The following is an 18,212-nucleotide window of genomic DNA, read 5'->3' as shown; positions in this document are numbered from 1 at the left end:
ACTTTTTCCTATTTTTGGGTGGCATTTTGGTGGCTTCAGAACCAATTACCAGGTTTCCATAGAGTTATGGTCTCAACATACAATGGTTTCAACATACAATTGTCGTCCTGGAACCTATTAATATTGTAACTTGAGGGGCTACTGTATAATATACATATCAATATCTCTACTTAGCAGCTCCGCTCAATTAAAAAGTGTGCAAATCTTCATGCAGGTAGAACTACAACCTCCAATGTATATACATAAACTTTGGATGTCTGGTTTGCGTACAGGTATTGATAATGTTTTAACAGTTTTAAAGGGGTATTCCGTTAAGACACGTCTCCAGTCTCAGAAACCCTGAAGTTTCTGACACTGGAGACGCAGCCCCGCATACTATCTGGGTGCTTCAGGGTGATCGCGGGGGCCCCAGCCCACCAGGGATAAGGGATAAAAGCTTAGATCCTAGAATACCCCTTTAAGCTAAGTTTTAACTACTCTATGAAATCTTTATTAGCTTGAAAATGGAGGGGTTGAAACGCATCTTGCACAATAAGTGAATACACAAATCTGTTTTCCACAACCTTTGGAGTGTGGCTTAGTCTACAAGTGTTAAACAAACATCTTCCAAACCATAATAGGCAGAGGCATCTTCCATCAGATTGTTATAGGCATCTTCATGATAAAGCCGTATACGCCTCCTCTCAGCTGCCAGACTATACTCCAAGTGATCCTCTGCAGACTGAAGCCTCACAGGTTTTAGATTAACCTGTCAAAAAGATTAGAATGAAAAAAAAAAAAAATCATGTACCGGAGAATGGCAATAAAATATACACTGATAGCTAATAACTTGTGTTGTGATGCCTCAGGGCTAGCTAGTTGTGTGCTAGAAAAGTGTCTGCTGCTGATCTAAGTCCCCAGAGCAGAGAGTGTGACTACTGTGAAAGTACTCCTACCTTTACATCCCTAAGGAGACTTGTTAAATATAAAATAAAAACAAACATGTCTAGCGCCTCTCTGTAACCTGGACAGTGCTGGGCAGCACTCACAGCAGAAAAGGAGAACACAATGCCCAGCGCTATACATTCCATAGCTTCATTCTTTATAGTATTAAAGATGTAATGAGTTTCAGGTCTGTTACCGCCCTTAAAGGGGTACTCCGGTGGTAAACTATTTTAAATCAAATGGTGCCAGAATGTTATAGATTTGTAAATTACTTCTTTAAAAAAAATCAATCCTTCCAGTACTTAGCTTCTGTATACTACAGAGAAAGTGCTCTCGCTGACACCTCTGTCCATGCCAGGAACTGTCCAGGGCAGGATAGGTTTCCTATGGGGATTTGCTCCTTCTCTGGACAGGTTCCTGACATGGACAGAGGTGTCAGCAGAGAGCACCGTGGTCAGACAAAACTTCAAAAGAGAAAAGCACTCTCTCTGTAGTATACAGCAGCTGATAAGTACTGGAAGGATTCATTTATTTTAAATAGAAGTAATTTACAAATCTGTATAACTTTCTGGCACCAGTTGATTTAAAATAAATGTTTTTCCACCGGAGTACCCCTTTAAAGGGTACCTTATCAAATAAACTTGATATATTTTATATTAATGAATATTTAATAACTTTCCAATAGCATGTTAATGAAAAATATGCTTCTTTCTATTGTATTTTTCCCGATCAGTCCTGGCAGCTAGCATTTCTGACTCATGCTGGAGTCCTGAACACTCAGAGCTGCCAGCCTGCTTTGTTCACAGCCAAACAGGCTGTGAACAAAGCAGGCTGGCAGCTCTGAGTGTTCTCCTTTGTGAACAAAGCCGACTGGCAGCTCGTAGTGTTTAGGACTCCAGCATGAGTCTGAAATGCTTGCTGCCAGGACTGGTAGGGAGACCCCTAGTGGTCATTTCTTCAAAGGGGAAAATTAAATAGAAAGAAGCATATTTTTTTATAACATGCAATTGTAAAGTTATTCTGCATACATTAATCTATAATATATCAAAAGTTTTTTTGATGAGAGGTACCCTTTAAGTTCACCCACCTGAAATGCGTTATAGGTTTAGCTTTTAAAGAATAAAGCATTGAAATCGCATGTATCACTGGACATTGCTTTCTTCTGTTAAAAAGGAAATAGAAACTACTAAAATTAATATATGTTCTTTATTTTTATTTAAAGTATACTAAAGAACCCATTTTACCTCTGCTTCAATCCAGATAGGTTACAGATCAGGAGGGTTAAAGGCATTGCCTTCCATTATTTTTTTGTTTCTACACAGACATCGGCCATCACCCTTCGTCCTAAATGTGCACAGACTGCTTTGAAAATTCAGCCACTCAATCCGAAATAAACATGTTCAGGCACTAAAAGGCCCAAGTAAAAAAACTTCCTTTTATTTCCATTTAAAATTCAGTTCTATCCATGGGAGCCAACAGTCCATCTTACACACATTTTGCTGTTGCCTAAATCGTAGACCTGAAACTTGTCAGACTGACCATGTTGGCTCCCATGGATATATGTAGATTTTAAATGTGGCGATAAAAGGAAGAATTTTTTACTTGGGCCTTACAATGCAGGAACATGCTTTTACCTTCTTGAGTAACATTGCTTTGCATTACTTTGATAGTTTCCATTAATCATCATAACCACTGAATTACTGGAGCACCGATACAGCATCTTTTTACCTGGTTATGGAAATTTGCGCTCGTAGCAAAAAACTGTTCTGAGCAATGGAACAATCTGGCCCCTGTGATCAGTTACAAATTGCATAAAACTTCGGCCTCCTTCACAGTACAAGTGTCATTGTTAATGATTACAGCTCTTGTCCTGTAGTAACACTTTGCTACTTTGAACACAAATAATAAAGCAAAGATGACCAGAAGATAGCAGAACTCATTGAATGACCTTTACCATACTAAGATAATAGTCCATTAGTGACAAAACAAATGTAAGCACAGACTGACAAGTGTCAGATTGTAAGCTCCTCTGACTTGTGTTTGAGGACACAGGTTGCTCTTCCTTGGATGTAACCAATGTTAAAATGGAGAAGTTTGTTTTTTTTTATGAATTTTTTTAAATTCACCTATGCCACAAGTGGAGGGTACCAGCAAAAATAGTTTCATGTCACAATTGTGATCAATGGTTACACTGAGAATATTAAAAAGGACTCATTGATCTATATATATCCACACACACTATTTCATCACCCCCATTATTCCCCACTCCCCCGTGATCCTCTATGTCACTTCATTCCTCCCTTGATCCCATGCTGTGCCACTCCATCCAAATTTATGAATGGAAAGTACAGAGATCTTTCTAGTGATCTTTTTATACCTAGGCCGGTAATCATGACCTCTAGAGGAATGAAGGTTTCACCATCATCACATATGGGGATTCTTTACTGTAAGAGCAGTGAGACTATGGAACACTCTGCCCCATGATGTTGTGATGTCAAACTCAATAAACAAGTTCAAAGGGGTCTGGATGTTTTTCTAAACAAAAAAAAAAAAATAATCTAATAGTACAAGTTATGAATACTAGATGTCCATGGATAGTGAATTGATCCGGGGATTATTCTGTCATATTGGAGTCAGGAAGGAATTTTTCCTCTGTTATAAGGGAACTTTGCATCAGCCTCATGCAGGCTTTTAGGTTTAACTTGGACAGTTTTTTTTTTTTTTTCCAACCTTGCAAAGTATATGACTATTAGTATATACACTGCTTGAAAAAAAAAATAAAGGGAACACCAAGATAACATCCTAGATCTGAATGAATGAACTAATCGTATGATATGCTTTTGTCCTAACATAGTTGAACTTGCTGACAACAAAATCACAAAAATTATCAATGGAAATCAAATTTCTCAACCCATGGAGGTCTGGATATGGAGTCACACTCAAAATCAAAGTGGGAAACCACACTACAGGCTGATCCAACTTTGATGTGATGTCCTTAAAACAAGTCAAAATGAGGCTCCCTAGTGTGTGTGGCCTCCACGTGCCCGTATGACCTCCCTACAATGCCCGGGCATGCTCCTGATGAGGTGGTGGATGGTCTCCTGAGGGATGTCCTCCCAGACCTGGACAGTCTGTGGTGCAACGCCACGTGGCGTTGGTGGATGGAGACAGACATGGGCCCAGATTTATCAAAGAATGTCTACGGTAGAGCTATTTTCCTACGTTTATTTGGGTGGTTGGTTTGACTAGCGTGCATCTTATTTATCAAGAAGGTGCAGCAGGATGATGAATTTTGCGCAGCAATGCTGTGTTGTGAAAAGCTCTACCACACACTTTTTCTAGACTCTTGTGAGGTCTAGAAATGGCATTTTAGACGCTACAATCAAATTTGATTGCAGTGTCTAAGGGGTTAAAGCCGGTCATCACCGTGATTGGTGATGTCTGGCATTAGAGATGGGTCCTGGTGGCAGATCGCTGCCAGGAACACCCAGCTATGACCCGCGCTCAGCTGAGCATGTGTCAGAAGGGGAGTTGGATGCTGTCGTCCACAAGAGGTTAAAGGTTGAATTGCGGAAGGTAGAAGTGATTTTCACGCCTACTGGTAGGTGGTGTAGCTTTGTGCCTAAAAAGTACCTTTCTGCACAAAATAGCGACTTGAAAAAAATCGCAAATGGCAAATACGTGACCACTGCATGGTCAAAAAGAAAGTTCTACAGGTAGGCAAAAAGAGTGAAACTGTATCAAAAGACGCATAAATGTCGCTAAATATGCTGCTTGCGCCTTAACTGCGCCAAAACAGATAAAAATGCTCTAAAAAGCAATGATAAATCTATCCCATGATGTCCCAGATGTGCTCAATCGGACTCCGGTCTGGGGAACGGGCAGCCCAGTCCATAACATCAATGCCTTCCTCTTGCAGGAACTGCTGACACACTCCAGCCACATGAGGTCTAGCATTGTCTTGCATTAGGAGGAACCCAGGGCCATCCGCACCATTATGGTCTCACAAGGGGTCTGAGGATCTCATCTCGGTACCTAATGGCAATCAGGCTACCTCTGGCAAGCACATGGAGGGCTGTGCAGCCCCCCAAAGAAATGCCCCCCCCACATTACTGACCCATCTCCAAACCAGTCATGCTGGAGGATGTTGAAGAACATTCTCCACAGCATCTCCAGACTGTCACATCTGCTCAGTGGGAACCTGTTTTCATCTGTGAAGAGCACAGGACACCAGTGGCGAATTTGCCAATCTTCAAGGTGTTCTCTGGCAAATGCCAAACATCCTGCATGGTGTCGAGCACTCATACCACCCTCATGGAGTCTGTTTCTGACAGTTTGAGTGCACACATGCTCATCTGTGGCCTGCTGAAGGTAATTTTGCAGGGCTCTGGCAGTGCTCCCCCTGCTCCTCCTTGCCCAAAGGCAGGGGTAGCGGTTCTGCTGCTGGGTTGTTGCCTTCCTATGGCCTCCTCCACATCTTCTGATGTACTGGCCTGTTTCCTGGTAGCACCTCCATGCTCTGGACACTACGCTGACAGACACAGCAAACCTTCTGCCACAGCTCACATTGATGTGCCATCCTGTATGAGCTGTACTACCTGAGCCACTTGTGTGGGTTGTAGACTCAGTCTCATGCTACCACTAGAGTGCAAGCACTGCCAGCATTCAAAAGTGACCAAAACATCAGCCAGGAAGCATAGGAACTGAGAAGTAGTCTGTGGTCTCCACCTGCAGAACCACTCCTTTATTGGGGGTGTCTTGCTAATTGCCTATAATTTCCACCTGCTGTCTGTTCCATTTGCACAACAGCATGTGAAATTGATTGTCAGTGTTGCTTCCTGAGTGGACAATGTGATTTCACAGAAGTGTCATTGACATGTGTGAGTTACATTGTGATGTTTAAGTGTTCCCTTTATTTTTTGGGTAGTGTATATTGGAAAGCCAATAGTTACCCATAATTATACTAAATTAAGCAATTCACACATTTCCATACACTACCTTTTTTGCTCCAAGAGGCCTGACCACGTATGTGGAAAATGCTGTGCAAACATGTTTCTGGACACTTGTCAATGGATCTTCTACCGCAACTGTGATACCAACCTGCGAATTAAATAACGTGACTGAATGGTTAACTTCTACACGACATGTGACATGTGCATATTCATTATTATATTTAAGAAATACAGAAGTGTGTTGGGGGGGGGGGGTAGACAAGCACCTTGTCTAGACACCTTGTGTTTTAACACCTCACCAGGCCATTTAGAAAGATACGTAAAGATCAGGGTGTAGGTCTTAAAATGTGTCAGATTTATTGATGATGTGCACAATTATTTTGGTGAAGAATACAGTAACCCAGCCAGGAGGTGGCGTAAAGGAAAAGTGCCTGATCAATATGGCACATCTTGCTATATATGTCAAAGTGTGTGCCAAGGTCATAAATCTGGCACAGTAACAACCGGTCAGTTTTATGCTCAGTTTAGTACAGTGATAATCTGCCTTATGTTTAACATTTAAAAAAAACAGCACTATTTGCAATAACCAGAGGATAAATGTTCATATGTTTATTCATAAAAAAAAAGAAGCTAATTTACCTCCATGCTTGTGTTGAATGCTCTATTCACTTTTGCCCTAATGCAAATTTGTTGTCCAATTCTAAAAGGTAAAAAAATAAAATAAAATAAAAAGTAATGTTTAAAGCAGAATATACAGGGATAATTCTCCAAAAGACCATCTCTAAGAAGACCACCTTCTAGTACAGACCACCATTTATATTACATTCTTTGAGAAGACCAATTTAACCCCTTCATGACCCAGCTCATTTTCACCTTCATGACCTGGGCATTTTTTGAAAATCTGACCACTGTCACTTTAAACATTAATAACTTTGGAATGCTTTTACTTATCATTCTGATTCCGAGATTGTTTTTTCGTGACATATTCTACTTTATTTTATCGGTAAAATTTCACTGATATTTGTATCCTTTCTTGGTAAAAAATCTAAAAATTTCATGAAAATTTTGAAAATTTAGCATTTTTCTAACTTTGAAAGTCTCTGCTTGAAAGGAAAATGGATATTCCAAATAAATTACATATTGATTCACATATACAATATGTCTACTTTGTGTTTGCATTAAAAAATTGACAAGTTTTTACTTTTGGAAGACATCAGAGGGCTTCAAAGTTCCGCAGCAATTTTCCAATTTTTCTCAAGATTTTCAAAATCTTAATTTTTCAGGGCCCAGTTCAGGTTGGAAGTGGATTTTAAGGATCTTCATATTAGAAATACCCCATAAATGACCCCATTATAAAAACTGCACCCCCCAAAGTATTCAAAATGACATTCAGTAAGTGTTTTAACCCTTTAGGTGTTTCACAGGAATAGCAGCAAAGTGAAGGAGAAAATTCTAAATCTTCATTTTTTACACTCGCATTTTCTTGTAGACCCAATTTTTTAATTTTTACAAGGGGTAAAAGGAGAGAAATCACCCTAAAATTTGTAACCCAATTTCTCTCGAGTAAGGAAATACCTCATATGCGTATGTAAAATGTTCGGTGGGCGCAGTAGAGGGCTCAGAAGGGAAGGAGCGACAATGGGATTTTGGAGAGTGAGTTTTTCTGAAAGGGTTTTTGGGGGGCATGTCCCATTTAGGAAGCCCCTATGGTGCCAGAACAGTGGACCCCCCCACATGTGACCCCATTTTGGAAACTATACCCCTCATGAAATGTAATAAGGGGTGCAGTGAGCATTTACACCCCACTGGCGTTGGACAGATATTTGAAACGGTGGACTGTGCAAATCAAAAATTTTATTTTTCATTTTCACAGCCCACTGTTCCAAAAATCTGTCATACACCAGTGGGGTGTAAATGCTCACTGCACCCCTTATTACATTCCGTGAGGGGTGTAGTTTCCAAAATGGGGTCACATATGGATATTTATTGTTTTGCGTTTGTCAGAACTGCTGTAACAATCAGCCACCCCTGTGCAAATCGCCTCAAATGTACATGGTGCACTCTCCCTTCTGGGCCTTGTTGTGCGCCCCCAGAGCACTTTGCGCCCACATATGGGGTATCTCCGTACTCAGGAGAAATTGCGTTACAAATTTAGAGGGTCTTTTTTCCCTTTTACCTCTTGTGAAAATGAAAAGTATAGGGCAACACCAGCATGTCAGTGTAAAAAATGTATTTTTTTACACTAACATGCTGGTGTAGACCCCAACTTCACCTTTTCATAAGGGGTTAAAGAAGAAAAAGCCCCCCAAAATTTGTAAGGCAATTTCTCCCGAGTACGGCGATACCCCATATGTGTCCCAAAACTGTTGCCCTGAAATACGACAGGGCTCCAAAGTGAGAGAGCGCCATGCGCATTTGAGGCCTGAATTAGGGATTTGCATAGGAGTGGACATAGGGGTATTCTACGCCAGTGATTCTCAAACAGGGTGCCTCCAGCTGTTACAAAACTCCCAGCATGCCTGGACAGTCAATGGCTGTCCGGCAATACTGGGAGTTATTATTTTGCAACAGCTGGAGGCTCCGTTTTGGAAACAGTAGCGTACCAGACGTTTTTCATTTTTTGGGGGGAGGGGGGCTGTGTAGGGGTATGTGTATATGTAGTGTTTTTTACTTTTTATTTTAGGTTAGTGATAGTGTAGTGTAGTGTTTTTAGGGTACAGTCACATGGGCAGAGGTTCACAGCAAGTTTGCCGCTGGAAGTTTGAGCTGCAGCGCAAAATTTGCGCCATCTCAAACTTGCAGCACTCACTGTAAACCTCCGCCCATGTGAGTGTACCCTGTACATTCACATTGGGGGGAGGGGGCAAACATCCAGCTGTTGCAAACTCCGAGCATGCCCTTTGGCTGTCCGTGCATGCTGGGAGTTGTAGTTTTGCAACAGCTGGAGGAACACTGGTTTGGAAACACTAAGTTAAGTAATAAACTTTCAAGTGTTTTGCAACCAAACTTAGTGTTTCCAAACCAGTGTGCCTCCAGCTGTTGCAAAACTACAACTCCCAGCATGCATGGTCTGTCAGTGCATGCTGGGAGTTATAGTTTTGCAACAATTGCAACAGCTGGAGGCACTGAGGTAGGAAACGGACAATGTTTCCCAACTAGTGTGCCTCCAGATGTTGCAAAACTACAACTCCCAGCATGCCCAGACTGCCAAGGCATGCTGGAAGTTGTAGTTCGGCAATATCTGAAGGATCAGATGTTGCTGAACTACAACTTCCAGCATGCCTGGGCAGTCTGGGCATGCTGGGAGTTGTAGTTTTGCAACATCTGGAGGTCCACAGTTTGGAGACCACTGTATAATGGTCTCCAATCTGTGCTCTTCCAGATGTTAGAGAACTACAACTCCCAGCATGCCTGGACAGACTGAGCATGCTGAGATTTGTAGTTTTGCAACATCTGGAAGAGCACAGATTGGAGACCATTATACAGTGGTCTCCAAACTGAGGACCTCCAGATGTTGCAAAACTACAACTCCCAGCATGCCCAGAAAGCCAAAGGCTGTCTGGGCATGCTGGGAGTTGCAGTTTTGAAACTCTCAGAGGCAGCAGTGAGATCGCTTTACGGCGATCTCACTGCTGCCAATGAAGATGCTGCACTGCTGCCGGAAACTCACCTCCGGGACGCAGCGCAGCCAGGACCGCATGGAGGACGCCGGGACCGCACGGAGGACGCCGGGACCGCTCGGGACACCGCTCCGACCGGTAAGTGACGCCGGGGGACGGGTCAGGGACACTTAGTAGAGCGGTGTGTGTCCCGATCCCCGTGATCGGGACTTACACACCGCGCTGCTAAGTATTTTCATAGCGAAACGCTGCTATCAGCTAGTCAGATTTGACCAGCTGATAGCAGCGATCGCTGGGGGGGGGTGGGGGACGAAACCCCCCGTGGTCGCACGGTAAGATGGCTGGCTATCAGTGATAGCCACCATCTTTCCGGGCGCTGCGGGATGCCGCGAGTAGCGGCAGTAATGTCCATGACGTACCTGTATGTCATGGGTCGGGAACACCTTGCCACCCATGACGTACAGGTATGTCATAGGTCGGGAAGGGGTTAAAGGTGGTCTTTTCAAAGATGTTTCACTGTATTCTGGATTGAGAAATAAGTAAAGTTGATCTATAAATTCTATTCATTGCACAACTGTATTAAAAAATCATGGGGGAGATTTATCAAAATCTGCCCAGAGGAAAAGTTGCTGAGTTGCCCATAACATCCAATCATATCGCGACTCATTTTTTTAGAGGCCTTTTCAAAAAAGAAAAACTGATTGGTTGCTATGGGCAACTCAGAAACTGTTCCTCTAAGCAGGTTTTGATAAATCTTCCCCTATAACTTTGCAAGTTGTGCAGTTCCTACTATATTGTGCATACAGCTACTACGCATCTCTACAAATCCCCAGTGTAATAGGATTCTGCACTCGTGGTTTATTCCTCTTCCATCTGCAGTTTCGGTTTGTTGGTTAGAAAGGTATTGGCGTAACACGACAGCATTTTACATTGCAAGAACAGAAAAAACCTAAGTGCAGCCATCCTTCATTTTTGCATTTTTATTTTCGCTACATTAAACGCTTCTATGCCCAAGCTCTGTTTCCCTTATCACATGCCTAGTTTTACATGTAGATTATATAGGACACTGGTGTAGAAGTAGCAGTTGAATTTGGGCCTTGAGGGCAACCAAATCGTCTCCGATACCAGGATCCTAAATCTACAAGGGAGATAGGAGACTCTCCATAGGGTAAGTCCCATCGGGATAGGTGTAAAAAAATAAAAAAAAATAAAAAAATGGACCACAGCTGCTTTTCTTGGGTGGTTGTGTACCGACATATGCAACAATGGTAATAGTATGAATGATAAGGTCCGTCTGCAGCCTTTCAGCTTGAGTTTGACACAGTAGATTGTACAAACTTCAGGACCAATGCACACAGCAGGAACAGATAAAATCAGGATTATCCAAGATGAAACACGTTTCACTGCGCATGTACAGTGAAACGCGTTGCATCTTTGATATTAAACCTGATTTTATCTGTTCCCGCTGTGTGCCTTAGTCCCATCAGTGCCGTGTGGATCCTGCTAATCCTTTGAAGCTGGTGCGATCTACCAGGATTCTAAATGACACATGGTATGTAGGGGCCCCATTACATATATTGCATAAAGGCCCAGGATGTTCATGGTACACCTGAATTATTATTTTTTTTTTAAACCATCCTATAACAAAGTATGGATGGACCTATCCCTCATCCGGATAGGTCCATCCATACTCCGCACTACACATCAGTATTTGTACATTACAGCGGCAGTTCACTGTTCTAAGAACAAACATTCTTACAAAGATGGAAACAAATGAACTCCAATGTGAAGAGAGTGAAGGTACCGGACCTGGGGAGACCACAAGCTAAAGACCCTGTGAACGCTTTATGTAATTGGCCTAGATTGGATGGCACAATGGTACTCCCTGCTAAGCCGCACAATCCATCTTAATAAAAAGGAAGGCTTTTGTGGTGGAAATGTCCCTGAACATCTATTGAAACCATTTACTTATTCCGGCTTTCATCCATTTCAAGTATTCATTTAGCTTGTAACCCAGAACAATTCCTGTCAGGAAGATAGACACTGTTCCTGGACTGGAAGTAGGCCAGTGCCAGGAGAAGTCAGAAGTTTTCCACTCTCCTCTGCCAGGGTCCTTTAATCCCGCAGCAAGAGGACCAATGGCAGGAGGGGAGTAAACTTCATATGATCTCCTATTGAAATTCTTAACAGCATCACGGAGAAGTCTGCCAACTAAATATAGACAATAGTGACGGCATGGGAAAATGACGCCACTGCTCAATGAGTAATATCTTAAGACGATCTTGTAATTAAGTGCCTAGAAAGTAATAGACACTACTCGAGTTAGTATTAATATAATACAGGTCAGCTATTAAATATACATACTGCCCCATACATACAGCCAGCTCTTCTCAGACTATTTCCTGGGGGTGAACTATTTTTGCATGAGGTATTGCTGATATTGCAGCTCTCAAATGTAAGATTTAGAATGGACTGTCACTTTAGTTAAAGAGCACCTGTCCCCAAACTTAACTTTTGATATATTGTTTCTTATGTAATTATAATAAACTTTGCTATTTACTTACTGTTAAAAATTCTCAACCCTTATGTTTATTAATGTGATTGAAAAAAATGGCCACTAGGTGGCTCTGTTCTGTTCCCTGCAGCAAGTCAAACAGTTTGGTCTCCTCCCGGCCTGGCAGGAGACCCAATTCAGGAAGTGCGTGCAGGGCGTGGCGAGGCACAGCTCTCACAGGCTTCAGTGACATCACGCTTGCTTGGGAATGCCCACTTTCTCCTGCTGGGAGCTCACACAATGTGAGCAAGGGGAAAGGTATGATACAGAGCTTTTTAAAGCTCTAAAAAAATTTTTTTTTATGGCAGGAGGGGTGTTAGGAGTAGTTAGGGAATATAATCTGAGCTAGTTTAGAACATATGGTTTGATGACAGGTGACAGCTGTAGTTAAGTTCAATACCCCTCTTCTCCTGTGGATTAGGAGTTTTGCAGAGTAGTCACTTTAATCACAGAAATAACACTGATCACAGGTTACATCACCGTCACCAAGAATCACTAGTGCCCCCTTTATATGATAAGAAGTGTATCAGCTAAAACAGCACTTAAATGTCTGCCAAGTACATGCCAAGCTTTGGGAAAGACATACCTGATCTAACAGGAGAGCCAATATTATCTTTAGCATCTAGATGACCTGTAACTATAAAGGCCTAGTGCCCAGTACATATCAGCATGGAGACAGGACTATATTATGCCACTACTGTAACATCACTGTGTGCATTATCTGAACTTTGCATTATCAAGGTTCTAAAAGCACATTGCTATATTTGACATTACGTTTTTTTCTGTTGTGACTTCACTGTGCATATTTCCTATGCTGTAACGTCTCTATATCCCGTCTCTATATCCCGTCTCTATATCCCGTCTCTATATCCCGTCTCTATATCCCGTCTCTATATCCCGTCTCTATATCCCGTCTCTATATCCCGTCTCTATATCCCGTCTCTATATCCCGTCTCTATATCCCGTCTCTATATCCCGTCTCTATATCCCGTCTCTATATCCCTATATCCCTGACAGATTTCTAGAGAAAGCAAAGAAAGAAGCCTTTTTGTTCCAAAAGACTTGCAACATGTGACTGTTGTGATCATGTAGTTTAAAGCTGGGAGAGAACACTTCCCCTGGCTCGAGCAATCTGTCAGGGTCTGAACACTCAGACCCCAGTCGATCAAAACCCCTACGACATACACATTACAGTATGTTCAGTGTGCCTTAACTTATTCCTGTGCTAGTAAGTCACTGTGTTATGACATTATTCCTGTTCAGAGCGATCACTGTTTACTTATTCTGTATTCTGATGTTACTATGAATTTGTGCTTAAAATGGCCCAGTGATATGTTTGCTTTACAATAAAAAAAAATGTTAAAAGTAAGTTGACGCCTTAGGCCAAATATTTCATAGGTTTTATGAACTGCAAGTTATACCTTGGACAATAAATACAGTCAAACCTCAGATGACTGCACAAAACTGCACAAAAAGTGGTCTTCTAGGAGGGGGAGGAATCTTTGAGAATGTATAATAAAGGGACTTAAGACTGAGCTTAGGTGGACATCTTAAACCAGTGTTTTCTAACCAGTGTGCCTTCAGCAGTTGCAAGACTACAACTCCCAGCATTCCCAGACAGCCTTTGGCTGTCTGGCCATGCTGGGAGTTGTAGTTTTGCAACAGCTGGAGGCACACTGGTTAGAAAACACTGCTACACTATATGTTCGAAGAATTAGAATGGACCTAAATGGGTACTGCAGACAAAATTAACTTATCCCCATCTTTAGGATAGGGGATAAGTAGCTGATCTCAGGGATCCAAGAACTGGGACCCCTCGTGATCTCAGGAATGGGACCTGGCTCTGAGTGAGGAGCACATGCAGTAGACAGCACATACTCCATTGATTTCTATGTGAGCTCTGAAGAGACCCGAGTCCAGCACTGGGGCCTCCTCGGAGCTCCCATAGAAATGAATGGAGTGCGTGCCCTCTAGCGGTAGACTACATGCGCTCCTCACTGAGATCTATGGATATAGGGGATAAGTTGATTTTGGCCGCAGTACCCCTTTAAATAGAACCGGTCACATTGAACATGCTATCCAAGCTGCAGGCTGCATGTTATAGAGCAACGCATTCTGTGCTTAAGAGTCCAGTGGGTGGTCCAATCAGTGATTGACAGCTCTTTCTGTATATAAGTGTGTATAGAGAGAGTTTACAATCATTGATAAGTCTACCCACTGGACTAAATAGGCAGACATTTAGAATGTAAAAGATTACTTGTTATCCTGGAACTTTCCCAAAAAAAACTATACATCACTATTCAGCAGTTGTTGCTCTACAGAATACAAATGGCAGGTCAGACATCACACTCGAGGTAGGTTCCTTTAATAACCCTATTAGCAGGGTTTACATGGTATTGTTATATAAAGTCCATTGAACAGGTGTCTGACTCTTTTCCAAATGAACTTTAAACTTTACAGTAATAAAAATTAAATGACAACCAAGATAAATGTAGACAATATAAAGGATTGTTCTGATAGGGTGAGTACCTAGCTGTCGCTTCAATTTGTATATCATCCACAGATGCTGTAACGCAGGCAACACCGGCATGTCTCTCCGCTTGAAAATAAGACAGACAGGCATAAAAAAGGTTAATACAGTATTCCCTTATGGATTGGTCATTACATTTAACAAGCAGAATGCAATACTTCTCATTTCAGACACAAAAAATACATAGAAGGTGCACATGGTGGCGGAGGACCCCTCATTCCGCTGACCACCTAGAACAAGTCAGGCTGCCTATTGAATGAACATGTCGACTAAAGTCTATTGATTTTAATGTTCCCTATGATTAACAATTCATCCAAACTCAAGTACAGGAGACAGTGACCGAGGAACACCGGCAAAATCTACTGTGTCCTTTGCCACTAGTTTTCTTTTTGCCACTAAGTCATTAACTAGAATCATTCTCGTTAAAATGTAAAAAACGAAAACACAACAACTTTCGGTTGGTCAGAATTCAGTTTAAAGCTCTTTTGCAGCCCAATGTTTCTCCATGGTAACAGACTACAAACAAACCCTGTGTTGTCTGATCATGCAGTCACTTTTCCTTGAGTTCAAGGTCAACAAGAAGTAGAAGGCAGATGGAAAGCAGTATGACCGGAGGATCAGACTACAGAGGTTGTTTGTAGTCTGTAACCATAGAAACCATTTTTGTTGCAAATCATTTACCATTATTTGTCTATACCAGTGGTCTTCAAACTGTGGCCCTCCAGATGTTGCAAAACTACAATTCCCAGCATGCCCGGACAGCCGTTGGCTGTCCGGGCATGCTGGGAGTTGTAGTTTTGCAACATCTGGAGGGCCACAGTTTGAAGACCGCTGGTCTATACCATCTATGCATACATTTTAGATGTAATGGACCAATATCAAAAATTATATATAGCCTTAATACAGGTACCAATGTGTTAATTGTAGACCAAGTTTAACACTGTTTTCCAACCAGTGTGCCTCCAGCTGTTGCAAAACTACAACTCTCAGCGTGGTCGGACAGCCAAAGGCTGTCCGGCCATGCTGGGAGTTGTAGTCTTGCAACAGCTGGAGGCTCACTGATTGGAACACTGGTTTAAAATGCCCAACTGAGCTCACAGAGATGAGCGAACTTACAGTAAATTCGATTCGTCACGAACTTCTTGGCTCGGCAGTTTATGACTTATCCTGCATAAATTAGTTCAGCTTTCAGGTGCTCCCGGGGGCTGGAAAAGGTGGATACAGTCCTAGGAGACTCTTTCCTAGGAATGTATCCACCTTTTCCAGCCCACCGCAGCACCTGAAAGCTGAACTAATTTATGCAGGATAAGTCATCAACTGCCGAACCGAGAAGTTCGTGACGAATCGAATTTACTGTAAGTTCGCTCATCTCTACTCACAGTCTTAGGTCCCAAATGTATCTGCAGGTTACTTGTGTTTACATAGTACTATAGTTTTTATGGATATATAGCACAATATTATAAGTATATTTATTACAATAATTGACACCTGCCTTTGCAAAGTTCTAAAAAAAAAATTAAAATCTCAAATATATTACTTTGATATTATGTCCCATTGGTCCTACTGAGACAGTGAAGATCCTTATGTACGGTGTCCATTTTAGGACAGTCAGCCATAACTCCGTCGCGCATCAGGCGAAACAGCCCCCGCCTCCTCCCTAGGACCAATCTGTCAGGTGTCAGCCGCAACTCCCACCTCAGTCATCCCAAACCCCCTCATCCCAAACTCAGTCATCCCTCAGATGAAAAACCTTCCTGCCGTGTAGCAGAGCCGAGTCTGTGTCTGCTCTCTGCTATTAGGGTATGTTCACACTACGGAATTCCTGCGGAATTCCAGGGGCGGAATTCCGCGGTGGAAATTTAACATTAGTGTGAATGGGTCTCCGCGAGACCCGTTCACACTGCGGAATTGCAGCGGCAGACAATTCAGCTGCTGAAATTGTTTCGCTCAAAGAAAGAACACGTTCATTCATTGCGCGGAAGTGCGCGAGTACTGCATAGCCGTCAATGGTGACAGTGCAGTGTCGCGTGGAATTCTGCGAGCGGAGATTCCATTCACACTAGTGTGAACATACCCTAAGGGTTCTGCTGTACACGCTATTCAATGTCGGCTCTGCTATACAGACTCTGTAGAAGATGTGGTGTCTGTAGTACAAGTTTCACAGTTTTGACTCCGCTATACATGCTGTGCAGCGTCGGCTATGCGGCAGGACGTTGCGTCCGAGGGAGAATCGTCAGGCATGATGGCGTTTTGGACGAGGAAGTTTCGGATGAGGGAGCTGTGGCTGAAGGATGACGGCGATTGGTGTGAGGGAGGAGGCGGGACGCTGTTTTGCCTGACGGGGGACGGAGTTGCGGCTGACGGCGACTGGTCCGAGGGAGGAGACAGGACACTGTTTCGCCTGATGGAGTTACGGCTGATGACTGACTATGTCCTAAAATGGACGCTGTACTTATGAGGGTTGTCTGGGATAATGAAAAGTCTGCAAAGTCAAGTCCATTGACTGTCTGGTATTTCATAAATAAAGGTGAGCTGCAATACCATACACAGTCCATAGACCAGTGTTTCCCATCCAGGGTGCCTCCAGCTGTTGCTAAACTACAACTCCCAGCATGCCCGGACAGCCAAAGGCTGTCTGGGCATGCTGAGAGTTGTAGTTTAGCAACAGCTGGAGGCACCCTGGATGGGAAACACTGCCATAGACAAAGGTGGAGCTTTTTCTAGAAACAGTCAATCCCCTTAAGTTTTGTTTGGTTAATTTCCATGTCTGGTTGGGAGCACAAAGCAGAACAGCGGAACATAAATACATTGTATATAAAATATCAGCCCAATAACCTTACGCATATATACAGGCACATACAGGCACAAGCAGGTTATGTAGACCTACCTGCCAGGCAGGCTGTGGTGTCAATCCAGGTGAGGAGCTGTCCAGCACTCAGCTCCCCACAGTGGTTGGAGTGCCAGGGGTACACTGTGTGGCACATCTGGACTTCACCCATCTCATAGCCAGATGTCAGGGCTGATGTCCGGGGGTCTCCTGCTGCATCAGCCGGGTCTCCAGAGAGCAGCATGCGGGTCACTGACACAAACTTCTGCAGGAGCTGCCGGGGGTGCGGGAGCCGAGTCCTGGATCTGCCAGCAGTGAGGAGATACAATGCCAAGTGTGCAGAGAGTAGGAGGAGTGAGGGCAGGAGCAGGCAGGGTGGGCTGGTGACTGGCATAGAATCTAATAATGGATGGGTGGCAGGATGCAGACACTTGTGGAGCAGGTACTGGCAGTGCACTCTCTCCAGCAGGTGCCTCATGTCTCTGATACAAAGTACACCCTGTGCACAGCTGCCTCAGGTCACATGGGTGCACCACAGTGCCAGGGTCAGAGCTGCTGACTGCCAGCATTCCCGGGTGGCATCTAACCACACCTTGCCTTCTCACACCTCTGGTGTCACTTATAGTAGTACCAATATACTAGAGCAGTGTTTCCCCAACCAGGGTACCTCCAGCTGTTGCAAAACTTCAACTCCCAGCATGCCCGGACAGCATGCTGGGAGTTGTAGTTTTGCAACAGCTGGAGGCACCCTAATTGAGAAACACTGATTTAGAAGTACAACTTTCCTCTATTCCTGTGATCAGTG

At 43.2% G+C, this 18,212-nt stretch overlaps 1 protein-coding gene across 1 annotated transcript in view; it reads right to left on the bottom strand.

The window, feature by feature from the left end:
* ACOT12 (acyl-CoA thioesterase 12) overlaps positions 1-17,900 on the bottom strand; it is a 51,528-nt gene extending 33,628 nt beyond the window's left edge. The window contains exons 1-5 of the mRNA XM_056539259.1: positions 17,468-17,900; positions 14,580-14,649; positions 6,516-6,576; positions 5,923-6,024; positions 613-748 (exon numbers count right to left, since the gene is read on the bottom strand). Of these exons, the coding sequence (XP_056395234.1) occupies positions 613-748; positions 5,923-6,024; positions 6,516-6,576; positions 14,580-14,649; positions 17,468-17,885 (787 nt within the window). The 5' untranslated portion in view covers positions 17,886-17,900. The remainder of the gene's footprint in view (positions 1-612; positions 749-5,922; positions 6,025-6,515; positions 6,577-14,579; positions 14,650-17,467) is intronic.
* Positions 17,901-18,212: the final 312 nt, after the last annotated feature.

The sequence above is a fragment of the Hyla sarda genome, chromosome 1, assembly GCF_029499605.1.
Source record: "Hyla sarda isolate aHylSar1 chromosome 1, aHylSar1.hap1, whole genome shotgun sequence".
NCBI classification, from domain to species: Eukaryota; Metazoa; Chordata; class Amphibia; order Anura; family Hylidae; genus Hyla; species Hyla sarda.
Note: the sequence above shows the minus strand (reverse complement) of the source record. Positions and strands in the feature narration are given on the sequence as shown.